At 51.7% G+C, this 15,716-nt stretch overlaps 7 protein-coding genes across 7 annotated transcripts; 3 read left to right on the top strand and 4 right to left on the bottom strand.

Annotated features, from left to right (window-relative positions):
- The first annotated feature begins 1,833 nt into the window (after positions 1–1,833).
- BDZ83DRAFT_158310 (uncharacterized protein) lies at positions 1,834–3,912 on the top strand. The gene is made up of 4 exons (XM_060501376.1): positions 1,834–2,251; positions 2,319–2,525; positions 2,584–2,749; positions 2,820–3,912. The coding sequence occupies exons 1-4, from the start codon at positions 1,929–1,931 to the stop codon at positions 3,858–3,860; spliced, it is 1,737 nt and encodes a 578-aa protein (XP_060358238.1). The 5' UTR covers positions 1,834–1,928; the 3' UTR covers positions 3,861–3,912.
- A 429-nt stretch (positions 3,913–4,341) lies between these two features.
- Positions 4,342–5,835, bottom strand: BDZ83DRAFT_592791 (uncharacterized protein; the record flags this gene model as incomplete). Its single annotated transcript, XM_060506565.1, has 2 exons — positions 4,342–4,890; positions 4,957–5,835. The coding sequence occupies 2 exons, from the start codon at positions 5,833–5,835 to the stop codon at positions 4,342–4,344; spliced, it is 1,428 nt and encodes a 475-aa protein (XP_060358237.1).
- A 408-nt stretch (positions 5,836–6,243) lies between these two features.
- On the bottom strand, positions 6,244–6,510 carry BDZ83DRAFT_642370 (uncharacterized protein; the record flags this gene model as incomplete). Its single annotated transcript, XM_060509606.1, has 1 exon — positions 6,244–6,510. The coding sequence occupies exon 1, from the start codon at positions 6,453–6,455 to the stop codon at positions 6,246–6,248; it is 210 nt and encodes a 69-aa protein (XP_060358236.1). The 5' UTR covers positions 6,456–6,510.
- Positions 6,511–6,594: 84 nt separating this feature from the next.
- BDZ83DRAFT_592806 (alcohol dehydrogenase GroES-like domain-containing protein) lies at positions 6,595–7,753 on the bottom strand (the record flags this gene model as incomplete). The annotated part of the gene is made up of 2 exons (XM_060506567.1): positions 6,595–7,126; positions 7,194–7,753. The coding sequence occupies 2 exons, from the start codon at positions 7,751–7,753 to the stop codon at positions 6,595–6,597; spliced, it is 1,092 nt and encodes a 363-aa protein (XP_060358235.1).
- A 763-nt stretch (positions 7,754–8,516) lies between these two features.
- BDZ83DRAFT_592814 (cytochrome P450) lies at positions 8,517–10,780 on the top strand (the record flags this gene model as incomplete). Its single annotated transcript, XM_060506569.1, has 11 exons — positions 8,517–8,820; positions 8,875–9,047; positions 9,135–9,210; positions 9,269–9,315; positions 9,384–9,791; positions 9,844–9,885; positions 9,942–10,033; positions 10,091–10,182; positions 10,235–10,336; positions 10,399–10,519; positions 10,588–10,780. The coding sequence occupies 11 exons, from the start codon at positions 8,517–8,519 to the stop codon at positions 10,778–10,780; spliced, it is 1,650 nt and encodes a 549-aa protein (XP_060358234.1).
- A 254-nt stretch (positions 10,781–11,034) lies between these two features.
- On the bottom strand, positions 11,035–13,192 carry BDZ83DRAFT_157605 (cytochrome P450). Its single transcript, XM_060501371.1, has 3 exons — positions 12,723–13,192; positions 12,227–12,652; positions 11,035–12,166 (listed from the first exon to the last, which is right to left on the bottom strand). Exons 1-3 carry the CDS (start codon positions 12,899–12,901, stop codon positions 11,260–11,262), a joined length of 1,512 nt encoding a protein of 503 aa, XP_060358233.1. The 5' UTR covers positions 12,902–13,192; the 3' UTR covers positions 11,035–11,259.
- A 1,192-nt stretch (positions 13,193–14,384) lies between these two features.
- BDZ83DRAFT_592795 (uncharacterized protein) lies at positions 14,385–15,497 on the top strand (the record flags this gene model as incomplete). Its single annotated transcript, XM_060506566.1, has 1 exon — positions 14,385–15,497. One exon carries the CDS (start codon positions 14,385–14,387, stop codon positions 15,495–15,497), a length of 1,113 nt encoding a protein of 370 aa, XP_060358232.1.
- Positions 15,498–15,716: the final 219 nt, after the last annotated feature.

Raw genomic sequence — 15,716 nt, 5'->3', positions numbered from 1 at the left:
GAGAGGACTGCCAGCGGCCGCCGTGCGAAAAGCCGTCGTCTCCTACGTACTGCCGATCGCGCTCTTCGGCGCCGAAACATGGTACGCAGGTATCACGAAGCCGGCTTCGAGACGCCAAGCGGAGACAGACACGAGTCCGCCTTTCCAAGGAAGACCCGTCAACACAGGCCAGAAGGGGCTCGTGCAGAAGATCGACAGCGTCATTACAGCGGCAGCAAGGATCGTTCTACCTGTCTGGAGGACAACGCCAACCAGTAGCCTCCTCCGAGACGCCGGCTTACCGTCAGCCAAAGTCGCCTTAGAAGGCGTCCGTTTACGGGCCGCAGTCCGACTACAGAGGATTGATCGCCGACACCCGCTAGTCGCGCGGCTCTCCCAGCAGGGACAGCAACAGACGAGACTACAACGGACGGCTGAACTTCTGCCAAGATGCGGAAGACCAACGTTCCTCCAATCACAGTACCTGCCAAGCTCACAGGATCAGATAGTAGTTCAATGCAAAGAAGAGGCTGCGAAAGCTTTCGAGCGCTGGCTAAAGACAGTACCGGAAAGCCATATGATCGTCTTCTCGGACGGCTCCAGGGCGACGAACGGAGCCGTGGGGTACGGCTTCGTCATCTACCGAGACTCCAAACGCATAGCGCAAGGGTGCGGCCGACTCGGACTAGCAGAAGTGTTCGACGCCGAGGTCGAAGGGGCGCGAACCGGCCTCAGAAGGGCTCTGCTCACCAATCGCGGTCATCCAATCCACATATGTATCGACAACACCAGCGTTATACAAGGCATCCGCGGCAAGGCGCCGGACTCGTCACAAGACGCGTTCCTCGAAATCCAAGAAGCGGCCAGGATATTTGATATACGGACGCACTGGTCCCCGGGACACCAGGGCATCGAAGGAAACGAGGCCGCGGACCGGCTGGCCAAAGAAGGAACGACACTGCCGGCGCGGATGGGTCAAATGGCAACACTAGCGGGCATCAAGCGGCTTGCAAGGGAAAAATTACAAAGCCAGCACAGGAGATGGTGGTATAAAGAGCGAAGGCCGCGGTACGCGGACTTGGGGCTTGAGGCAGCTCTGTCCAGCCCTCCTGAACTGGCCTTGCCGCGGGCTACGTTACATCACCTGCTGGCGGCACGATCGGGTCACGGGGACTTCGAGCAATATCACCGACGTTTCAACCACGACGACGCTCTAATGATGTGCTCTTGTGGAGAGGCGAAAGACGTGGACCACCTGGTCTACTGTCGACTAACGCTGGCGAGGAGGCAACGGTGGCCGACCCTCCACTCTCGCAGTATGCCCGAGCCCATAGGTCCTATGGGATCTCTCGAGGCCTACTTCAAGAGATTAATCACCGACCCACGAGGCTTCGAGGCCTTTCTCCGCGTGACGGACTTCTTCCAGAAGATCTGTCTGCGGTAGCAGCATCCACACCTAGGTAGATGTGAGTGCGGACTACAAAGAACCTCCCGATTCCAAGGGACGATTTGGGAAAGAATGAAACTGGGGCACCAGCGGGAACCGGGGACAGACAGAACGCGTAGTGGCCACAAGGCATGATTTGGAGGACGATGTAAAGAGACGACGTACTGTAGAGTAGGTAGCCTTGGCTCACGGCCCTCCACGCCATATACCCTTCGGGAGGTCTGCGGTAAGGGCTCTAGCCCGGCCGCCACGGCGTTAAATACAACAACAACAACAACAACAACAACAAGCCCCACACCCATGTCGCCTTGAGAAGTATATAACGGGGGGCAGTCCCCCCCTCCATTCCGTCAAGAGAGAAAGCAGCGCTGCAGCTGCCGGAACATGTGGTCTTACTGAATCGACCCATGCTCTCAGCTCATATTCGGTATCTTATGTTGGAACGACTTTCTACCTGGGCTTTTTGCTTGCCATTACTAAGTGAGGTAGTCACTTGGTAACCATGTCGTCGTCATCCATCAATCCGACATCCATTCCATCCATCTCTGCTCTGCGGCGGCAGCTCGGATATGGCGACTCTGACGTGGCGAAAGACCAGTCAATGTCATTCCAACACACCGTCCGGGCTTTCCGCAAGACCTTTGTAACCAGACAAGGCTATGAGGGCAGTGCGATGTACGAATGGAAGTCTTCAGAGCATCAAAGTGCTCTTGAAGAGATGGTCCAAGCATTCCTCGACCGTGACGGCAACGGAGCTCGACTTTGGCCGGACGAAAATGCCCAAGGCAGTGCTAAGCAGCTCAAATATTCCCGCCATGGTGCGAAGTAAGTAAGAACGACAATCCTGTATCTTTAAGAAAGGCATTTGGCTGACAAGTTCATGGTCTCATAGTATCAAGCGAACCCTGAAGCAGCTCTTTTGGAGAATGAACCTGCAGCAGCACCGCAATGGCAAATCCAGAAAGAACAAAAGGAAGACGGGCAACGTCCACATACGCACACTTGATGGGAGAGGTCGTCACGAGGACCCCATCGATGTAGATGAGATTGAGGAGTCACTCGGGAGCTCTGGTGCGGTTGAAATGCTTACCACCTCAAGGTGAGTGATCGGCATCCCGCACGTACTAAGAGACTTCTCCTTACATTTAACGCCGTAGCTCGTCCAAGACAGATAACGCAGCTGCTCCTCCGAAGATTGTCGACCCATACGAAATCGATTCTACCTCGGAAGAAATTCAAGGACTATTACACTTGCAAACGGCGGTTGGCACAGACTTCCAGCACGAACCCGAAGGTCATGACCAAGGAGTCAAGAACACTTCCGTAAGCCAAATTCGTCATGCAGGATTGTCACGTTGTGGGATTCTAATAGGAGGTACTTCAATAATAACAGGATTCCTTCGCCGTCATGTCCCCAACTGGCCCCACGGGAGATCGCCAACTCGCGCCGTATGCTGAAATGAACCCTTCCGAGCCTCCTCCTAAGCGTCCGAGAGTCGACACTCTGCAGTCTCTCCATCAGACTTCGAAGAAGAAGCGAGAAGACGATTCGGTCGACCCGCAAGCAAGTCGGACTTCGCCGCGCAAGCGCAATGCGCCTCAACGCGATGGGCTCGTAACAGGCGAGCGACTGACTGAAGCTTTGCAGGACATGGATAAAGACTCTCCCCCGGAGATGGTCGCCGATGCCATGTCATCTAAAACCCACCTAGAAGTTCCCGGCGGCTCTTTCACAGGTCTTCAAGAAGAATCGAGTCTCCACATCCATGAGAACAGTGCGGAGAATGTCACAGACAGAGAAACTTCTGTTGATGCCTTCGCTGATGAGATGGTTACTCGACTGACTGCCGAAACTGAGATACATTCACTTCAGCAAGATGAGGTTGTCACCAGCACCGAAACCTCTGAGCCTGCTGACACTTCACGTCAAGCGAGCCCTGCTGTGGAACGCAAGAAGACAGTCTCTTTCTTAGCGAACATGAGACGCTCACAGACAATGGCTGCAGAGCCAATCGAAAGTAACGACTCACCTCAGACCGCACCGTCGCGTCAAGCGCGAGTCAAGTTTGTGTATCGCATAATCACCCGTTACCCGACTCGCCGGAGCTGTATCTGGAAGCCCAGAGGAAGCTTCCGGACCAAAACGCTGGCCGAACTAGAAGATGAGCTTCCCTTGCGGTTTGAGCGATCCGAGCTCAAGTACCTCCTTGTTCGGCTGGAGGCTCGAGATACTCTTGCGGATCAGATAATTCCCTGTGGAAGAGAAGAGGAGTTCGATGCTCTGAAACGACATCTTGCAGACTTCATTCGGCATCGCATTGCAGAATCGCTCCCTGGAGAGGAGGTCTCTGTGTTTATCGACATTGAGCCATTGCCTACTCTGGATTCGACGGAGAAATCCTCGGAAGTAGAGCAGATTATGTTTGATTGGTGATGGATCTCGATTTGAGCTAGCGTTTGTTGAGTTGCGGCCTCGTTTTTTTCTTGAGTATTAACTTGCGACGAATGATGAAGTTCCAAGGACAGGATAGCTTTGGTTATGATTGCAACAAGTAAGGATATATAGAATGCCCAAATTGCAAACTGTGGCAATACCCTCCTTTGAATGACCTAGTAGCGAAATACAAAAAGACTGAAGAACCCCTCTGCAAAATCCCAAATTTGGTGCATCCATGTGGTTTTAACACACGAGTAACACATCTAGATAAGGAAAACAATAGCATCCGAACATCGTCAACTTACCGCTGGCACGCAAGCCAACATTACCGCTGTATACAAGAGGTCGTTAACTAACATCGACATCGTAATAAAATCCCCTTCAGGGGTTATTTTAGGGGCTACAGGGCCTAGCTCGGGCGGAATGAGCGGCCCTAGGCTTTACTCTAGCGCCCGCTCTGGGCGCATCTCCTAGCGATTTACAGCTGAGTCAACCCACGAAGTAGTTCATCCCTTGTAGTTTTAAGGACACGATCGACCTTCTCCGCGCTATAAAACGCCTCATTGTAGCACACACTAAAGGTGAGCTTCCCCCGGAAAGTCCACAGATACATCTGGAAATCACCAGTCATCATCGTGGAGCTCACCCAAAAGTTGGAGATCTCCCAAGTTCCATACTGGCGTTGGAGATAATCGTCAACAACTCCCATGCTGGACAGCGACGGCGTACTGCTCGGGGGCACGCCGCCGCTTTCGAGAATCTGCCGAGACATGGCCATGTAAGGGGTCAAGTACCCAAAATCGTTGTCGGCAAATGCGAAAGGCGCCTTGTACTGCTGGTGTAGGGACTTGCTGAGAGCATCAAAAGTGCTGTCCTTGCTGAGGTCCGCTGCGAGAGGCAAGGCGGTTTGAAGCGATCCGATTGAGTGCTTGTGTGGGGCGAAAGAGGAGGGGAAATGGCGACGCAGGTCAATGGTGGTGAACTGAACGTAGGATGAACCGTCTTCACCAGCATCCGACTGGAGTTTCTGCAAGCATGACTGTTTAGTATAGATCAACTATCAAAGAGTAGTAAGCAGCAAACACGAACTTACCTGCGTCGTCAAAGCTAGCGCAGCATGCCAAGCTGAAGTAACACTGACTCCCTTTTCCTTGCACGCACTGATGATTGTGGAGGATGTCTTCTCGTCTACCTCGAGATCTTTGTGGACTGGTCTTTGCGGGGTAGTTGTCAAGTCAACTCCAGGTAGTCGAATAGGTTTCTCTTGTTGCAAAACACGCTGGAAGATGGACTGCGCATCGGCAAAGTTCTTCTCTGATGGGGTAGCCGAGACTCCCAACCAGTCATCGTACGGTTTAGAAAGATTTGGTGCTCCAGATGTCTCGTGTTGCGTCTGAGAGTTCTCATCTGGTAGAGCTGCCAGTGTCGTGAACAGGGCGTGATACAAGTACAACATTCCTCGCCCGTCAATGAGAGTGTGAGGTGACTGGAGTAGAAGTTGGTGGGTGTCCCGAATGTAATGGAGCGTGATATGAAACTGGCTCTTGAACGCAGAGAAGAGTTCATCGGCGGTCGTTCCATCGTGAACTCGGAAGCTCTTCTGTAGCCATTCGTCTGTAACGACGCCTTCGTGAACCACAATCTCCCGCGAAGCTGGATCCACAACAGCGCCAGCGCAAGGGAAGTCCCGTGCTACAGTTTTCCAAGCTCTCTGGAGGGAGCTTTCCTGATCAATGCTCTCGTCTTGATTCTGAAGTGTCACGCTGCAGCCGATCATCCAGTGGACTGGATAGCCTTCGGGAGACGCCAAACTCTGGTAAAAAGACTCCATAGAGCCCAATTGACGATGCCAAATGCCATCTTTGTTGCTCCACGGAAAGTTCACACCGGAAGCCGGCGCGGGCTGAGCGAGTTTCTCCGATGCGCCGTTTGTGGAAGCCGGCCCGATGGCCTCGGCCGTTCCTGTTGCCATTCTCGTGGATGATATGAATTTGAGTTGTTCGGAAGTATGAGTTGAAAATAGTGAAGAGAAGAAAAGTTGAGAGTTTCCTGGGGCCCTGGCTATTAGATGACGATGCTCCTCCTGTCCAACATAGGGACTGCAGGGGACAGAAATGTGAACATGATGCATTAGATTATATGATACGACCAAGCCTGACTTAGGCAGCTCTAGAGGTGCCATCAACCAAACGGTCAGCGGTTTTCAGTTGGCGTCACATAGTATTGGTGGGGAATGCACCGAATGTACATGACCGAACAAGAAAGGCACCGAATAGGGCTGAAGGAATTGAGCCGAAGCTGACAGGTCTTGGCGCCCCATCCGGACAAGGCCTATAAATAACTGGAAACTAGACCACTGGGAAGGCTGAGTCCCGATATGCGTCACGAAGAGCGACGGGTTGTGGTTTTGTCAATAAAGGCGCTCCCAGATATCGTATCAGATGATGTGGCGAGGACAGCCTCTACTTTATGTATGGTCTTGCGAAGTCTGCTCCTATACCAAAGCTTCCTGAAGAACTGAATCACTTCAGTAAAGCGGATGTAAGACCTTGTGCAGCTCAGTTCTAGTGGTAAAGACAGCGAACCGTTCATATCGAGCTATAATCAGAGGTGCATTTGCAAAAGTAACTCTACTTTGGAAAATGAAATCTGGGCATTGGGCTGGTCTACTTCGGTTGTTGTGTTTACTACATGTATTTTCCATACAACTACTTTATCAATGATGTTGCTCTTAAGCACTTCCCACCTTCACTACCAGCTTCTGCCCCCTGACTTGGCCTGATTTCAACATCTCAAGACCATGAATCACCCCTTGCCAACCACCAGGCACTTCACGTGCCGGATGGCATTTCAGACGTCCCTCATCCACCAAAGTCTGGACCTCAAGCGCCCACCTGGCTCCCAGGTCAAATTTGGACTGGTCCGCATCGCGGTGGTACACCCCGTCAAGCTTCACCTCGCGACCCATGACCACATATGTCATTGGCATGTCCATCTTGACTGCTTTTCTCGTCCTCCACTCATCGGGAGCATGTTCGAGAGATGCATACCTCGCGCCAGCGCGACCCAAAGCTGTGAAACAGCATTTCACTGACTCTGGTGTGGTAATGCAGTCGATGGCTGCTCGGATGGAACCCTTTGTCGCATCGCGGATTGTCTCTCCGCATGTTGGCGAGGAGTATGGTGTTGTAGAGGCTGCTCCGTACTTCTTGACAAGAGCCGAGGATGCAGGGGAGCAGGTTGCGATGGGATCATATCCAGCACTGCGCCTAAGATTAGTCTACTTGCTCGGATTGTTCTCCATGCCTTAATGATTACAATCGCACGTACCTTGATAGCAATTGGCAAGCCATAGTGCCGGTGGCTGTAGCGCCGCCATATACCAGAACAGGCACCCGAGTTCCATCAGACCTCAATGGAGCAGGTTTTGATGGAGTGCCCGTCAAGAGGAGCGAGTCCTCCATGGCTAGTGCCACAGTCGCCCATCCTACTCCTCCAAGCGCGGCTCCCTCGAGGTCACTCCATGAGTCTGGTACCCGCACAAGAAGACGTCTGTCTTGAATGAGGTACTCAGCGAACGCTCCAGAGTCTGGGTTGCCGGGATTTGAGCCGTGCATGGGACCACAGACTCGCATCCCGACGCATGTGCTGTCGACTTCAGGGCCCGCTGCGACAATGGTGCCCATGAAGTCACAGCCCATAATGGCATTTGGTACGGGATGGTAGTCTGGCATCTTGTAGTCAGTCGGGTTCAGCGCAACGGCAGAAACCTTGACGATGACATCGTGGGGCTCTCTGATTTGCGGCATGGGCCGGTCTCGCGAGACCAGCGGCGGGCCTCCGCCATTGGGAGATTGGACAAGAGCTGTGATTGTCGTTCCTTTGGCCATTTTTGCGAGTATGTTGTTGAAGTTTACCACCTACTGGCATCAAAAACCACTGTACACATGCTGCCCTCTTTTAATGCGACGGTCTTGCGCGTGAACCATGCTATCTTGAACTCAGCCCTTCTATGCAGGGTCCTCGACAGGCTTCCAGATAACTCCAAAGATGATGCGTCAGTTTTCCGAAGGATTGGGTCTGCATATCATCCCCTGTTCGGATACAAGTAGGTAAGCCTCCGAATAACCCTCCGACTCCGGACTCCGAACCGATGTGAGTCCGGCGGATGGGGACGGCCCCAGCGCTTACAAGTTCCCGAAGTCGGGTCCGAGTCCGCTTGTAGAACGATCCGAGGAGGATGTCAAACCCCACCCCTCCTGCTGCCCTAAACTCGGCCATTTCTATCCGGTAAGCGGGCTGAAGTTTCTGGAACCCTACGGCGGGAAGCCCGTGAAAGTGAGACGACGGTCCACATCAGGCGAGAGCCCTGCATTAAGTGTCATGAAGGATTCTCAGACCATCCCGTTCTGGGCTCAAATGATCTCGGTCGCGTCCGGGATTCGAAGTCATTCCATTTGCGACGTTATTCACTCGCTGCGCGCCGCCCCCCACATCCCACAAAGCCACTTGACGACATAACCGAACTTCTTTCAGGAGTCGAGTTGATATATCTCATCCAACGGGCAGAATCTGAATCAGCGCTGTTCATGTTGCCATTTCCAAGACCTTTCCGTTGTTACGACAGAGGAAAGCCTGGAAACTCAAGCAAACATGGCCTCTTCAGTTCCCTCGGCGGGGTTGCCTACGACTTTAGCGAGCAACTTGACTGATTTTGCCGGCAATGTCGTCAGCGTCATCAGCCCGTACATCCCAGATGCCATCAAGTCCAACCTGAACTCGCTTGCATCCTCCAAGTTGACGCAGGAAATGACAAAGAGCTGGAACTGGGCGGCTTACTCTTCTCTGCTCATCGTAAGCATCTACGTCTTCGACTGGGGGGCGAAGTCGCGTCGCGACAAGAGGCTTCGCGATTTTGGCTCCCCGCCTCCCTTGGTTCCCTTCAAGGCCCCGTTTGGTATGTACTCGCACCTACAGAGAATTCGCTCAAATCTCACAACTTGATGCACAGGGATCGACTTGGCTGTGTACTCCTTGTACAGATTCTTCAAGTTCACCTTCTTCGAGCTTGTCAACAGCTGGCTTGAGGCCGTGCCTGGCCGTACTGTCGAGATGCGCATGTTCGGCACAGGCCTCATCTTCACTGATGAGCCCGCTAACATCAAGGCGATCATGTCTACAGAGGTAGGCTTGGCGATTTATCTAGGCCGGAACTCCAGTGATGGGGGGTTTTTGGGTGCACGACAACTAACAACATTGAACGTGGAATAGTGGTCCAGCTTCGGAAGAGGCGAAGTCACCAAACGTATCTGGGGAGATATGCTCGGAGAGACACAGATCTTCGTTGGTAAGTTGCTAAAACTCATCAAACCTTGTGAACTTGGTATACTGATGTTGGGTTCTAGTGGACGGAGAAGACTGGCACAACAGCAAAGAGCGCATCAAGGGGCATGTAAGTGCAATCCCTTAGTCGCATTTTGCCACATCATGATTCTGTTCTTAACGATTTCAACTCTTCAGGTTATGAAGATGCGCTCGGACGATCTTGAGATCACCGAGAAGCATGCTCAACAACTCTTCAAGCGATTTGACGTCGGCAAGCCCATTGAAGTCTACGATGTCGCCGACCGTTATCAGCTCGATGTAGTCTCGGAGGTGTTCTTTGGAGAGTCTGCTAATTCCCTCACTGGACACCATCCTTTCAGAGATCCCATGGAGACTCTCCACCCCATCAACACAGCGCGCATGTTATTCGGAAAGAATGCTTACTATGTCAAGGACAAGTACCTGGCCCCCAAGGCTTTGAAGGAATTAAACGGCTACACCTCGGGCATTGTCGATCGCGCGTATGCGAGAGACTTGTCAAAGAAGTCGCCTGAAGATTACAACATGTTGGACGATCTTGTAAGCCAGAAGAAGAGTGTTAAGGTAAGTAAGCATCACTAAGGAGCGAAATGAATCATTCTCACGGATGTTGCAGGATATAAAAGACTCCATGATGACCATCATGCTTGGTGGAAAGGTATATCAATTCAGTTGGACATTGTGAAGCCCCTGAGTTCTGACTGATTATTTCAGGACCCCTCAGCAATTCTTATCGCCTGGGCTATCTTCCTCATGGGCAAATACCCAAACGTCATGAAGAAGATGCAAGCCGAGGTTGCGCAAGTGTAAGCACATCAGTCTGTACCAGATCAACTGCGGGAGAAACTAATTCCTCTTCTCAGATCTGGCGACAAGCCACCTTCTGCATCTGATCTCAAAGAGATGACTTACATCCGACATGTCATCAACGAGACTTTCAGATTGTATCACCCTCGTAAGTAGTACTTGAGTAGTCCATTGAGTGTTCGATGACTGACCATGGTAAGTTGGCATGAACGTTCGGATGGCCCTCAAGGATGCCACATTGCCTATTGGCGGAGGAAAGAGTGGAAGAGACCCTGTCGCAGTTCCCAAGGACACAACTATCAGTAAGTAGCACTACGTCAACAACGCTCTGTAGATGAAGTCGCTCACCTAGGTACCATTGCAGTATACTCTCTCGGTGGTCTTCAACGCCGCAAAGATATCTACGGTGAGGATGCTCTCGAATTCCGACCCGAGCGTTGGGAGGGAGCCAACATCAACCGCTGGCACTTTATTCCGTACAATCAGTAAGTCTTCAAACCCCTTCAGACGGGACTTCTCAGGAGACAGTTAAGCTAATCTGGACGATGCAAAGTGGTCCTCGTCACTGTTTAGGCCAAAAGTTTGGACAGCAGCAGATGGAGTACATTCTGGCAAGAATTTGCCAGGAGTATCAAGAGATTCGGATTCCCGCCGGTCAGCCCGAGCAGCAGATCCGCATTGAGTTGAACTTGAAGATGGCCCACCCTTGCATGTGTGAGTTTATCAAGAAGAACAAAGGCAACTAGAGTTTTGTAGCTAGATACGGGCCGCTGCATGTACTGTGCCCGTGGAAATTGGATCCAACTGGGTCTTGTTTACTCAAGTATTGTGAGGCATCTGCAGGAATGAGTGATGATAGTTGACCTAGAGTTTGAGACATGAATCCAGTCATTATCCTGCAAGTCCAGAATTAAATGACAGAGTGCAATAAATTTGATCTTTTTGATGCAACAGAAATGTTTCATCTGATAAAGTAGATCCAAAAGAGGCGCGTAGCAACTCATCCACAGCCAGCAGAGTCTTTGCGTTCTTTCACCTGCCATTTTCCTAAACGATGCCAATATTCGATTGAAAATTGATGGAATATCAAGAAGTCGTCATATGTCGCCAAGGAAAGAACGTGAGTCTCGCGTACTCGAAAATTTAATCACCATTGGGCAACACAGTCGTAGTACCTTTGTATTGTTCCAGAGAACTATCTTAGCCTCCGAAAGGAGTATTAAAGCTACCCGGAGGCGAGAGGCACGCGGCTTCGACTCTCACCCATCTGTACTGTCCACTTGCCAGCCCACTCTTCTCGAACCCTTACACGCATGCCGACATCCTTTGTAGGTGGCGAAAGGGTAGCAAGATCGGCATGATTTACAGCTGGATTCTTGTCCCAAAGTCCTTTCACAGGTGATATATCGGACCTCATGGCAAGCAGCGCAGCTATAATCAGAATCTCGGTGGCGGCAAACTGTCTCGCCGGACATAGATACGGCGCAGCACCCCACGGGACAAAGCCGCTGGCAGTCGAAACATCTCGCTCGCCTCCCTTCTTGGGTATGAAGCGATAGGGGTCGAATTGCAAAGCTGTCGGGCCCCAAATGCCAGTTTCATTGTGAATGACATTTCCGGGTACTTGAAGGTAATTACCCTCTTTCAAGAGGTATTTGTCGTCCAAAAGCGTGTCTGTTAAGACTTTGCGGAAACTGGGATTGACGTGGCGGGTTCTCTGAGTTTCTTGGAACACCGAGAGGAGGAGGGGGCACTGAGACTTGAGTGCGGCGACGTCAAGTAAGAATTCTCCGTCTTCCGACTTGACAACTGCGTATCTTGTGAGCTCTTCTCTGACCTCGTCGAGAATTTCTTGGCGTGAGAAGAGTTCCCACAAGGTCCAATACAGAGTCGGCGCTGAGTTACTGAACGAGGCAATAGTGAAGATGGCGGCTTGCTTAGCCTTGTCCGTACTAGATACCCCAGCCTCTCCCAGAACACGTTGATGCTCTTTCATAAGATGAGAACTCTCCTGGGGAAGCTTTTTGCAGTACCTGATGTATGACTGAAACACCTTTTCTCTTGCCGCGTAACCCTTCTTCGTCACATCAAGCCAGCCAACCAAGTGGGCGGTGAGATATGTCATCCATTTCCTTAAACATACAGTCAGCATCGATATTGTATTTGAGACTATCAGAGAAGGTAGGAAGTACCAGTAAGAGTTCTCGATTTCCTGGTCGAGAAAAGGGTGCTTCTCGCCATAGACAGCACAACTTGTTGCTTGCACAACAGCATGTCTGGCCCAAGACAACAATGGCACTTCTGTCTTGGCTGCAAGCAAGTCATTGATGTCTATTAAGACTCTCTTGCCCATTCGGAGGCTCAGTTCGTCAAGATGGCGGCCTGGGGCCAAGCTCATTTTCACTGACTGGCTCAAGTCATCGGGGAGACTGCCTCCAAAGATCTCGTAGGTCGCAGCAGAAGCATCGCCATACTTTCGCGCAACGAGCTGGAGGAAAGGTCGGAAAGACAGAGCCCTTGATTGCTTCTGGATGAATGGCAGAAGCCGGCTGGAAGCGCTGATGTAGACCTTGAAGTTGAAACATCCCAGTGTGTAGATCTCAGCTTCGGTTGAATTACTGCCGGATATTTACTTAGTTATCAAGTGCCCTTGATATTTTTATCGCAACTCCAAGTGAATCAACGCACCTCGTCTTTCTGTAGTAGGTTGGCCCTTGATTCATCAGTCCCAGGACATGTCCGATAAGGGGGAATCTCGAACGTATCCGGACCGGCTCATTTGGATCGTCTCCAGCGTTGTAGAAGAAATCCGCGGCATAAGCCAATAGGGCTAATCCAGTGAAGGCGTACAAGATTTCGCGAAGCATTTTGCTAGTATCAAGGGCAACGACTCTTCCCTAGGCACAGGAGGCTCGTGGCTTTGTGCCGCTGGAGAGTCTTTAGGCCCGACAGTAGTCGGATCTAACCGTGACGCGTGCATGGATATGTGGATGCATACGTAGCATTTTGAAGGTTCCTTGGTTTCCAGATTGATCCGAAAAACGAGCCCTATCCCAGGTGTGGATCGAAGGATGCCAAGCCCCACGTTCATCCGGGGTTCAGAATCCTCCACGGGTGGGACATCGTCTGATTCAAACACGCCCTCTCGGTGCCTTTTTGTAAAGTGGCCGAACCACTGCTTATCCGTATATCCGTTTCAGGTCAAGACTTCGCTGACTGTGTCCGGGGGTTTGCTGACTGCATCAAATGGGTTACCTTTTGGGGCTGAGGGCTTACTACGAATCTATGATGCACGAGTGAGGTAGTCTGGTAGACTCAATTGTGGCTCTGTGGATGCACGGCATCATAACCAGTATACGCGGCCCGTACCACTCCCCGCATACCAATCCTGAACGGGTCTGTCCGAGACGCTAACCATTTTTTCACTTTGCCATACGAAAAAGACAAGGAATGGATAGATCTGGCCATGGGCCTCAGCTGCTGGACCTTACCAGGCAAAGGACTGCTCCGGCGGGGGGGGGGGGGGGAACTTCCGCAATGAACTCCTTCGCCGGCTGGATGGTATTAGCGCCAAGACTAAGCAACCGAGCCTTGAGAGAACCCACCTCAGATGCGACCCGTTGCCAAGGACTGCCCTCACTGCATATTCAAAGTAGTTGCCTGGAGTTCTGGTCGGTCAGATTGGAAGGAGAGGGGTTTTCACGGATAATAAGCCGTTATTGTCTTGGTGTAATTGGACATGCTACGCGAGTGGCGGGAAACCTAGCAGCACTAGTCAGTTGTCGATGGAACCCCACGAATAACACATTCCTACAACCAGGTTTCGTGTGCACAAGGAACCTGTACGATGCCCCAATTACTTCCCTCTAGCGACATGTCTTGGCCAGTTTTCTAAGCTGTCAAATTTGAGACAATTTCAAAGTTTCGACTTGCATGAGCGAGGGCCCTAGACGCCCAAGTAGTCTACCGAGAGAGCGTGAAAGTGGGTTGAAAAACGAAGAACGTACGTTTAGTCGGATTGGGAAAGCGTAGGATTCAGTGCCTGCGCAGTAGAATGTCACATTTGTTCGTCTGATAGTTGTTCAAAAACATAACTCAAAGATTCCTTGAGCCTCCGAAGGTCTTGGCTTCCGCTCCGAATGACTTCAAATACACCGAAACAGACTTACACGCGGAGCGACAACCCCCTGATCATATCGCACGGACGATCAATCGGAACAGCCTCCCGGTACTATGAACAACCCGACAGCAAAGAGATACGCTTGCGACCGATGCCGGGAGCAGAAGCTCAAATGTCCCCGAAGCCAACCGGATGGAGGCACCTGCGAGCGCTGTCTCCGTCTAGGTGCGATGTGTGTCACGAGCATCGGTCGGCCATTGGGACGGCCTCCAATACATGCGAACCACCGTGGCCAGGTCGAGGATAGTCGATCGCTGTACGGTGCCCGGAATGGTCGTTCCTCGACGCATCGTGGTGTGCATGTCACAATGGGTACGGATCCTGCGACGACAACACAGAGTCAACCGCCAGATCCAGGCCCCTCACAGTTCTTCACCAGCAATAGGGTGCTGGATCACGTTAATACTGCCTCGACCATGTGGTTAGATGCATCAAACTTCCCAGCTGCAATGTCTCCGTCCGAAGAGCCCACCATCCCCTCTCCAAGAGCACACTCACACGTCTTCTCCGACTTGAGCGTCCCCGATCTCGACTTTGGAGATCTGAACGAAATGGCCGAACACTTGAACAGGGATCTTCACGAGCCAATGACGGATGTTGAAGACAAGCTCTCTGGTCATAGCGGGATCGCCACACCTAGCACCTCGAACGCCGGCGACACGGGGGTCCATGTGGTAGGCCTGCTTGGCAGCATTTCCCATCAATTGGCGGAACTCAAGGATCAACCATGGGAGTCTTGGAACCCGCATCTCACAAAAGATGCATTTCAGCATGGGAAAGATGCGGAATCACCAGGGGGCCGGGATCTCAACATTTGGAATCGCGTTCTTAATGTAACCATGCGGTTCGCAACTGTTCTAGAGTCCGTGACCCCGGTACCACCACCGGCACTCTCTTTGACATTGATGCTTCTATCAACATATGTCCAGCTCGGTGAGCTGTTCGAGATCGTATTCAACCGCATGAGCAGGTGCTTGCGCGAAGGGTCTGGACCGGGAACATCGGCCGCGGGTCCGGCTCAGCTATTAGCGCAGCCCACAAGCATACAGCTCATGATGATGACTCAAGTCTTTGAGTATCAGATGCATACGGTGGAGCGGCTGATGGGTCTCCCTGCAGAGTTTCGAATTTGGGACCAACGAGATGGCGCGAATGAGGGCGAGGCTGGGATTCTCGGTCGCTTGGAGACATCTGAAATTGTTCGGGGCGTGATGAGACAAACGAGGGAGACTTTTCAAGCTATTAGACAGTCCAGCAATCGGATTAGAGGCTCTAACACCTAGAGGATAAGAGCGGTGGCATCCAATTAAAATATGAGGACTAAGAAATCATAGTCGCTTCAAAATTTTTAGTTACGATCACAGATCTTCTGATGGAAGCCATCACGCTGTCATGAATGAGTAAAAGCGCAGGTCTGTCTCGCACACAAGTTCACTAGAAAAAGAGAAAGTTCCGGACATCACAAGGAGCTGCAGCCTTTATCGCTAAATCACCGCCTTCGT

Source organism: Colletotrichum acutatum (genome assembly GCF_030867785.1).
Source record: "Colletotrichum acutatum strain CBS 112980 chromosome Unknown BDZ83scaffold_199, whole genome shotgun sequence".
NCBI classification, from domain to species: Eukaryota; Fungi; Ascomycota; class Sordariomycetes; order Glomerellales; family Glomerellaceae; genus Colletotrichum; species Colletotrichum acutatum.
The sequence above is the reverse complement of the archived record's forward strand: the minus strand, read 5'-3'. Positions and strand labels throughout refer to the sequence as shown.